Source organism: Gossypium raimondii, chromosome 10 (assembly GCF_025698545.1).
Source record: "Gossypium raimondii isolate GPD5lz chromosome 10, ASM2569854v1, whole genome shotgun sequence".
NCBI classification, from domain to species: domain Eukaryota; kingdom Viridiplantae; phylum Streptophyta; class Magnoliopsida; order Malvales; family Malvaceae; genus Gossypium; species Gossypium raimondii.
The window spans coordinates 1,968,739-1,977,978 of record NC_068574.1 but is presented as its reverse complement, the minus strand read 5'-3'; the positions used below and the strand labels follow the sequence as shown (position 1 = coordinate 1,977,978).

Genomic DNA, 9,240 nt, shown 5'->3' with positions numbered 1-9,240 from the left:
AAGTAAAAGAAAGACCAAAGAAACAAACCACTTTCCACGGCACTAGTAGTTTCCAAGAGGTGTGTGATATAAACATATATATAATATATATTAGAAAGTTGTAGAAGCAAAGAAGGTTTTTAACTTTAAGGGTATAAATAAAGAGAGAAGAGTGGTGTGATGATGAGTAACAAAATGAGTAGCAATTATTCAAGCTTGTCGTCGCCAAAGGCGAAAGGGCCAGCACCATTTTTGGCGAAGACATATGCTTTGTTAGAGGAAGGTGAAGAAGAAGAAAGTGGAGAGGAAGGGTGTAGCAGGAGGAGGAAGAAGATAGTATCGTGGAACGACGAAGGAACGGGTTTCGTAGTTTGGTCGCCGGCGGAGTTTTCTGATCTTACTTTGCCTAGATATTTCAAGCACAATAATTTTTCCAGCTTCATTCGCCAACTTAATACATATGTGAGTGAGTTTATATATATAGTACCGTTTTCTTTTGCAATCCATATTTCATTGTTTTTATCGTCGGAACTTGAACCCGGTCGTTCGGGTGAAAGCAGAGTATCGTAACCAACTAGACTACAACGGAGAAGATTAAATTTTGGGTAAACTATCAAAATAGTCACTTTTATTTGTCTCGGGTTACATTTTAGTCATTTATGTTTGAAATGTTATGTTTTAGTCACTTATGTTATCAAATTGTAATATTTTAGACACGGAGCGTTAATTTTAACTGTAAGCTGACGTGTCACGTCAAATTATTATTTCAGAAGAAAGTTTTGGGTTAAATTATACAATTGGTCCCTATATTTTTTCGTTTTTGAGTAATTTATTTTTTTTCTTTTACGTTAAAAGAGATGAAGAAGGGAAGAAAATAGAGGGAGAAGCAAAAGCTAATGGAAACTAAAGAAAAAAAGTTGAAAGAATATAAAAAAAATTAAATTGTTCAAAATGAAAAAATATGTGGATTAATTGTATAATTTAACTTAAATTTTTGTTTGAAATTATGATTTAACTTATCACGTCAACTTAAAGTTACACCATTAACGACAATTAACGGTTCGGTGAATAAAATATTACAACAAATTAGCGTAAGTGACTAAAACGTAATATTTTAAACATAAATAATTAAAATGTAACTTGAAAAAAATAAAAGTGACTAATTGATGGTTTACCTTTAAATCTTTAGTTCAAAGTTAGATATTTCATGGGAAAATACCATGAGGACTATTATGCCAAATAAATTTTTGCCCTTTCTACTAAAAAAATGGTAAATTAGTCACGGTATTAAATTAAACAATAAATTGTTCTCTATTAAAATTTCATTTATTTCTATCCGTAAAACTGATAGGGCTAATGGCATGCATTGTGTCCCTTACGACTAATTTTAACTAAAAAAATAGATAAAATTTTTAATAAAATGATTAATTTAGTCTTTGATCTATGTACCGGATTAAATCTAGTTTGCATACTGATATTCCGCTAATTACTTAGGTTTTTTTTTTTTTCAAAACGAGAATCGGAAAGGATAATGATGTCGTTAATACTACGTAGCCTTAGTCAAAATTTCGGAGGTTTTTAGTGAAGTCAAAAGGATACAGCGACTTATATATATAGCCTTCATGTTGAAAAATATAGCGTTAATCACAGTGTATAATGGATTAATGTTGAAGCAGGGGTTTAAGAAGACATCATCAAGAAGATGGGAATTCAAGCACGAGAAGTTTCAGAGAGGTTACAAGCAAATGTTAATGGAGATAACACGCAAGAAAAGCGAGCCAAGTGTGTTCCCTGCTTTCTTGAAGGCATCTTCTTCAAGTGATGATCATCAAGATCATCATCATCATCAGATCATGAATGGCGGCAGCAGTGCTGTTGATGAAGAAAGTACATATGTTCATCGTCAAACGCTGATGGAGGAGAACCAGAATTTAAGGAGAGAGAAGGTGGAATTGCAGACCCAAATAGCTCAATTCAAAGATCTGCAGATCAAGCTGTTGGATTGCATTGCTCAACACACTGGAACTAGTGATCATAAAGAAACTAGGCTCTGCTAGTTAGCTAGGTTGATTTTGTTATTTTCTTTCGTTTTCCATCGTAGCCAAAAGGGTTATTATGGTTTGTTTGGTGCTTGAGAAAATGAACGAAAATGAAAAAATGAAAAGAAAAAAGAGTTTCATTGTAGCTTATATATGGTCATGGAACTTATGGATTAACCTTTGCTTTCATCACTTCATTTTGTGATTTAACACAGGCCATTTGCCAAAATGATCGGAGGTGTTCGTGGGATAATATACTATTTGGTACCTAAGTTTGGCTGTAATGTTTAATTTGATACTTAAGTTATTTTTTTTCAATTTGGTACTCAAGTTTGACTTCAATGTTTAAGTTGGTACCCCAGACCGACCGATTCAATAAATATTTGACATATGTACTCTAATAAAAGAACGAGTACTTAATTGAGACAAAAAAAAGATAAAACTCAGATATCAAATTAAATCTGGAAGCCAAACTTGGGTACTTAAATGATATAAGAAAAATTTTAAGTATCAAATTTAAAAACCTAAGCACTAAATTGAACCTTGAAAACAAATTTAGGTACTGAAGTGAATCTTGAAGCCAAAGTCAAGTACCAAATTGGAACAAAAAATTTCAAATACCAAATTAAAAATTGAAGCTAAACTCAAGTACCAAATAGTATATTAATCTTTATTTTCTTTAAATATCAATATTTTTTTAATGTGTAGAAATCATATATATTTTTATTTTTATTAAAATTCTAAACATATTTTTTAATTAATTTTTTTCATGTGATGCAATAATTAGAATATGTTATATTTCATGCAATAATTCTAAACATATATTTCATGCCTATTTATATTAACCCATTATTTAAAAAAGGCCCAAAAAATGGCCCAATCTTTTATTAACCCCTGTATCTCCTAAAACCCTACTCGAAGGTTTTGAATTTCATTTCATTTCAGTGCCAAAAATCCCCAGCAGACAGGCATGAACTCCATGAAGCTGTTGTCGAGCTCAAAATCCCTAGCTCAAAATGGGGTTTTCAGCAGATTTTATTATACTAATAGGTTCAATAAAGCCACTTTATATTCCAGGATCAGTCCTTTGGGTAGCCCTGACAAAAGCGTCGAAGCGGAGCTTGACGACTGGCTCAAACATGGGAACAACATTCGAGTTGCTGAGCTTCAACGCATCATTCACGATCTTCGTAAACGAAAGCGCTTCACTCAGGCTCTTCAGGTTTTTGGGTCTTTTTATTGCCTTTTTTCTTTTTTTTTGGGGGGGGGTTGTCTAATTCGCATTAATTTGTTTGAAATTTGTATTTGAAGCATTTTTCCTTTTGGGTTTTCATGGTAATATCGAATTAAGTAGTAGAGCATTGTGAAAACTTAATGATTTGCTGACTTGAATGTTTAATTTTAAACACTGCCAACTAATTTCTTAGAGTTGTTTGTAACGGCATGCATTTGACTGTGATTATAAGATGATTTGAATTAATATGGAAATTTTTTGTTTGAAATAATGTAGAAATCTGTAAGCTCGAGTAATGGATATGATTGAGCAAAATGCAGGGCTTATTTTGTGGTGTAAATTTTGGTTAAAATATGGGGACTTTTGACCTGCAAAAGTGAGTCTGTGTTTGACTGGAATTATGAACATAGCAACTAAGAGAGAAAAAAGTTTCAATTTTAAAAGAATGGATGCTCCACATTGTTGCCTAAAGTGGAGAATGGACTAATGTGAGCTGTTCTTAGGCCTGCAAATATAGACTTGTTAATTAAAGCTGATTATGGCATGGATCTTGAAATTTAAATTGTTTGATACCGGTTTTTTTAGTTTATAGTGATTGAATAAGCATTGGCATGAAAGTTTCCGGTTAAGGAATTGCGATTCTAGTTGGTATATGAATGTTCAAACATCGAACCATTAGATTATGGCTAACTGATGTCTAATGGGTGCAGGTTTCTGAATGGATGAATAAAAAGGGTCTTTGTGCCTTTTCACCTACTGAGCACGCGGTGCAGTTGGATCTCATCGGTAAAGTTCGTGGATTTCTTTCTGCGGAAAGCTATTTTAATAAATTGAAGGACCAAGATAAAACTGAGAAGACATACGGTGCTCTTCTGAATTGTTATGTGCGGCAGCGCCAGATAGACAAGTCGCTCTCTCATTTGCAGAAAATGAAGGAGTTGGGTTTCGCCTCGTCAACTCTTACTTACAATGATATCATGTGTCTTTACACAAATATTGGACAGCACGAGAAAGTACCTGATGTACTGAGGGAGATGAAAGAGAACAACGTATCCCCGGACAACTTCAGTTACAGAATCTGCATCAATTCTCTAGGTGTGAGGTCTGATCTTGAGGGAATTGAAGAAATTTTAACAGAAATGGAGGATCAACCTCATATCAAGATGGATTGGAACACGTATGCTGTTGTTGCCAGTTTCTACATAAAAGCAGGCCTTACTGAAAAAGCCATTGATGCACTAAAAAAATCCGAACAGAAGCTAGATAATAAAGATGGAACGGGCTACAATCATCTAATATCGCTCTATACGAGTTTGGGAAATAAAGCCGAGGTCTTGAGATTATGGGGTCTAGAGAAAGAAGCTTGTAAAAGGTATATAAACAAGGATTTCATTATCATGCTTCAATCTCTAGTGAAGCTTGATGAGTTTGAAGAAGCTGAGAAAATACTTAAAGAATGGGAATCATCCGGAAACTATTACGATTTTCGGATACCGAATATCATCATTGTTGGCTATGTTAAAAAGGGTCTACATGAAAAGGCTGAAACAATGCTCGAAAACCTGAAGGAGAAAGGTAAGACAACCATTCCTAATAGTTGGGGCATTGTGGCAGCAAGTTACTTAGATAAAGGTCAAGCAAAAAAGGCTTTCAAGTGCATGAAGGCGGCCCTATCGTTATTCACGGAGAACAAGGGGTGGAAACCGAACCTAAGGGTGGTCACGAGTATATTGGATTGGCTAGGCGATGAAGGCAGTGTTCAGGAAGTGGAAGAATTCGTGGAGTCATTGAAGAGAACAGTTCCGGTCGATAGAAAAATGTATCATACCTTGTTGAAGGCAAATGTAAGACATGGTGAAAGAGTGGATAAGGTTTTGGACCTCATGAAAGCTGATAAAATAAATGAAGATGAAGAAACAAAATCAATATTGGCCATGAAATCCAGCTAAATTCAATAGGTTGGTTCCTCATTTTTCATTCATAATGACTTTGAATTTTACCCCTTCTTTTTGTGGTTATCTGATTTGCCTCTACGACTTATGTGAATTTTCTTAATGGATATGTATTGTAGTTCTGTTTAGCACTGTTCTTGAGGAGCATTTCATTTACATAAAAGTCTATTAATTGCTAGTTTCATAGTAAATTTTAGTGAATGTTATCAATTTTGAATTGTGATTAGTTTAATGTAATGTAATAATTTGCAGGTGATATATGCTTCTGTTTTTTCAATAACTTTCATGAAATAGTTTTAAGGTTAATATACGAATTAGTACTTTAATGTTTAATTTGGTATGGCTTTAATATTTAATTTGACACCCAAATCTATATGTGAACCAATGAATATTTGATTGGCTCACATTATATAAATTAATGCTGTTTTTCCAAAAAATTATATACAATTTGATACTTGAATTTAATTTTAATTTTTAATTTAGTACTTTAATTTGAGTTCAATTTTTGTTTTGGTATTCAAATCAAGCATTGTGTGACCCAATAAATATTTGACATGACATAAATGATGAAAACAATAAGTACATAGAAAAGAAAACTAAGTACTACGTTAAATATTAAAGCTAAACTTGAGTGTTCAATTGGAAAATATTTCAAGTATCAACTAAGGCAGAAAAAATCTAAAGCCAAGCTCATATACTAAATAGTATATTAACCCAATAACTTAATTTAAGAAACAAATATAATCCATAATGTTGACGGAAGTTAAACATTTTTATCTTCTAAAATTATGCCAAAATACAAGGCATAGGCAAAGGTTTCCCACTGCTCAAAGATGCAAATTGTGCATATAGATACAGTAAATACTAACTTTAATCAACTTGAAAAACACAAGTAGATAAAGAGCTTTAAAGCAAATTAAAACCAGAAAAAAAAAAACCTAGTTTTTAAGTACTGTTAATTGGCATACATTCAACCTCAATGACTCAGAAATCTGGAAATGAAATCAAGGTTTTGCCCCAAAAGTCATTTATTTTAAACAAACTGAACCCACCTTTACTCGGACAGTGTCGCTTTCAGTTCACCATTGTTTCGCAGTTCCAGTACAATATCACAACCTCCGATAAGCTCACCTTTGTAATAAAGCTGAGGAAAGGTCGGCCAGTTTGAGAAGACTTTCAATCCCTGTCGAACCTCATCATTGGTTAAAATATCGAATGACCCAAAATCAATGCCTTCCTCTTTTAGGGCGTTGACAACTTTAGAGCTGAAGCCACATCTTGGATTATCGGGGGTACCCTTCATGAAGAGCATCACCGGTGAAGATGAAATCAAACTTTTTAGATGGTCTTCTAGTGTCTCTTCCTTAATGATGCCTTTCTCGGTTAAAATCCTTTTGAGTTCACCACTTTTCTGCATCTCTAACGCAATGTCTGATCCACCGATAAGTTCACCTTTAATATACAATTGAGGGTAACTTGACCAATTTGAATAAACTTTCAGTCCTTGACGAACTTCATCATCTGAGAGAATGTCGAAACTCTCAAAATCGACTTTCTCTTGTTTAAGGATTTCAACTACCTTGTGGCTAAAACCACACTTGGGTTCACCAGGCTTCCCCTTCATAAACAGCATAACCGGGCTTGAATTAATCAAGCTTTGAAGCCGAGAATTTAGGTTTTCAGTCAATCCGGTCGGTTCCAAGATGCCACCGGTTCCTTGTTCAGTCCCAATAATATCAACTCCGTGATCTCTGAAAACTTCTTTAAGTTCACCACTTTCATGCATGGCAATTGCTATATCACATCCACCAAGAAGTTCACCTTTGCAATAGAGTTGAGGAAAAGTTGGCCACTTTGAGAACTTCTTTAAACCTTCCCGAACTTCATTGTCTGATAGAATATCGAATGTTCCGAATTTCACCTTTTCATCCTTCAAAATATCAACAACTTTTCTGCTAAAACCACACTTGGGTTCTTCAGGGTTTCCTTTCATGAATAGCATTACAGGATGAGAGTCAATCAATTGCTGCAATCGTTTCTTAATTTTGTCATCGAGACCAGTTTGCACTTGATTTCCCATTTGGGATGAACCGTTTGCCTTTGCCAAATCTTGGACACTCTCGAGGACGGTGGGGCCAGCAGCCATCCCAAGACTAGCAGGAGCAGCAGCTTCTCCGGGGTTAATTGACCCAATAACCTTGGCAACTTTGTTGGCCAGACTGGAAGGATCTGCACCCTCCAATTTATCAACAACCTTTCCATCCTAATAGAAACAATGAAAAGGCCGATCATAAGCTCACATTTTGGAGAATATTTAAATAGCAAAATGGAATACTAATCAAACCTAGCATCAAGATATAAAACTTAGAGCAAATTATCAAGTGCAATATTGAAAAGAAAAAAGAATGGTCACGATTGGATAGGTCCAGGAATTCAACATCCCTCAAAGGATCAATCTACCTATAGGGAGTCCCTCCGTATCACATGGAAACTCTTAGCCTAGGAATCCTCACTCCCCGGTGTAAGAACAAGCGCAGCTAATGATAATTGCGCATCCTATTTATCGAGAAAATAAGAATGAAACCAATATTTCACAATACTTTTCATCTTTAATCCACATACTGAATCAGGGTACATTCATGAATTGAATCAACTTCAGTTCTAGCATGCAGACACATAAATTCATGAATTAAATCAACTCAAGTGCGAAAATAATCATATATTTTCTTTCAATGGTCACTTAATTGAAAATTGCACAACCAAGTTATTGAGAAAATAAGTAACAATTAGCAATATTTCGTAAACATTTTCGCTCTTTCTCCACGTACAGGCCTAGAACATATTCACGAATTAAATAGAATTTTCTGCTAGCATGCATGTATGTCCATGATTGGACCAGTATAAACAAGTGGCCCTAAGAAATCAACCTTTGTGTTTTGCCCTCTATTACCTGTCTGGAAGAGCCATAAAAGAAACCAATAATATTCAATCATTACAAATCCACACCACACAAAAATGTATAAGGTTACTTATTTCATCTATATATACCTATGTTACTTGGAATGCGGATCAGTCCAATACGAAGAACAAAAACTAGAACGTAAATTTACTAGGGGTAGTCTTCTCCAGTTCGTTCAGTAGAAACTGGATACGTTTTCTTTTGGAACTTACATATAATTTTTGGGTTATACAAAAATATAAACACAAAAACTAGTTTTACTGAATTATATTGCTAGTGTTCCCTGTTCTGTTTCAGAACATGCGTACCAATTCGAAAATCACTAGGGATGTACACTCCTAAAAAGAACAGGAATTAGCCAACTCTAATTCATAAAATTAAAACATATTCAATTTTTTAAAAAATACCCATCAAAAGACTTTACCTTGAAGAAGACAAAAAAAGGCACAGCAGAAACCGAGTATTCCTCAGATATCTCAGGCTGTTCTTCAGCTTCTACCTGCAAATAAAAAATAAAAAAATCAATACCCATCATTCAAATAACAATTTTTTTACCCCCAAAAGAAGAAAAAAACGAAAAAAAATCACTGAAAAGGGAAATTTTCAAAGTTTCGAATAAGAACCCTAAGGAAGTGAGAGTTGGGGAAATCGGTGGAGAGGTGAGAAAACAGTTGGTCCATCTGTTTTGAAGCCTCACACCACGAAGCCCAGAAGTGAAGGATAAGCGTTGCGCCACTCTGCCGTAACCCATCGAGTTCACCCTTGGACTGCACATCTTTCACTGAACCACCAGCACCACCTCCTCCCATTATTACGGTTTTTGATATTTGAGCTATTTTCTTCTCCGCTTCGAAGTGAAATATAGAAGAGATTTGTAGACGGCGCTTATAGAGTAACACAATTCCACCCTTTTTTTAATGCTTTTCGATGTGTGTGTGTTTGTTTTTGTTTTTTTTTTTTTATCTCACAAAACACTCGAAAACCAGTTCCAAAAAACCTTGAAGTGGAACATGATTCTGTTTTTAGGTTTTTAAGAGGTCATGGATTTCCTGCTTTGTTTCCACGCTATTTTATTGA

The 9,240-nt window shown here is 34.6% G+C and overlaps 3 protein-coding genes across 3 annotated transcripts; 2 read left to right on the top strand and 1 right to left on the bottom strand.

Moving 5' to 3' along the window:
- Window positions 1-2,215, top strand: LOC105777534 (heat stress transcription factor B-2a). Its single transcript, XM_012600862.2, has 2 exons — window positions 1-441; window positions 1,656-2,215. The coding sequence occupies exons 1-2, from the start codon at window positions 160-162 to the stop codon at window positions 2,034-2,036; spliced, it is 663 nt and encodes a 220-aa protein (XP_012456316.1). The 5' UTR covers window positions 1-159; the 3' UTR covers window positions 2,037-2,215.
- Window positions 2,216-2,938: 723 nt separating this feature from the next.
- LOC105777532 (pentatricopeptide repeat-containing protein At4g21705, mitochondrial) lies at window positions 2,939-5,332 on the top strand. The gene is made up of 2 exons (XM_012600861.2): window positions 2,939-3,240; window positions 3,963-5,332. The coding sequence occupies exons 1-2, from the start codon at window positions 2,989-2,991 to the stop codon at window positions 5,199-5,201; spliced, it is 1,491 nt and encodes a 496-aa protein (XP_012456315.1). The 5' UTR covers window positions 2,939-2,988; the 3' UTR covers window positions 5,202-5,332.
- Window positions 5,333-5,899: 567 nt separating this feature from the next.
- On the bottom strand, window positions 5,900-9,183 carry LOC105777075 (monothiol glutaredoxin-S17). The gene is made up of 3 exons (XM_012600133.2): window positions 8,787-9,183; window positions 8,588-8,662; window positions 5,900-7,467 (listed from the first exon to the last, which is right to left on the bottom strand). Exons 1-3 carry the CDS (start codon window positions 8,970-8,972, stop codon window positions 6,259-6,261), a joined length of 1,470 nt encoding a protein of 489 aa, XP_012455587.1. The 5' UTR covers window positions 8,973-9,183; the 3' UTR covers window positions 5,900-6,258.
- Window positions 9,184-9,240: the final 57 nt, after the last annotated feature.

Excerpts from the sequence above, each read along its gene's own strand:
- LOC105777534 (XM_012600862.2), top strand. The coding sequence starts at position 160 with ATGATGAGTAACAAAATGAGTAGCAATTATTCAAGCTTGTCGTCGCCA. Across the intron at positions 442-1,655 it reads TTCGCCAACTTAATACATAT|GGGTTTAAGAAGACATCATC; the intron begins GTGAGTGAGTTT and ends ATGTTGAAGCAG.
- LOC105777532 (XM_012600861.2), top strand. The coding sequence starts at position 2,989 with ATGAACTCCATGAAGCTGTTGTCGAGCTCAAAATCCCTAGCTCAAAAT. Across the intron at positions 3,241-3,962 it reads GCTTCACTCAGGCTCTTCAG|GTTTCTGAATGGATGAATAA; the intron begins GTTTTTGGGTCT and ends TAATGGGTGCAG.
- LOC105777075 (XM_012600133.2), bottom strand. The coding sequence starts at position 8,972 with ATGGGAGGAGGTGGTGCTGGTGGTTCAGTGAAAGATGTGCAGTCCAAG. Across the intron at positions 8,663-8,786 it reads CCAACTCTCACTTCCTTAGG|GTAGAAGCTGAAGAACAGCC; the intron begins GTTCTTATTCGA and ends TTTTATTTGCAG. Across the intron at positions 7,468-8,587 it reads CTTTTTTTGTCTTCTTCAAG|GATGGAAAGGTTGTTGATAA; the intron begins GTAAAGTCTTTT and ends TGTTTCTATTAG.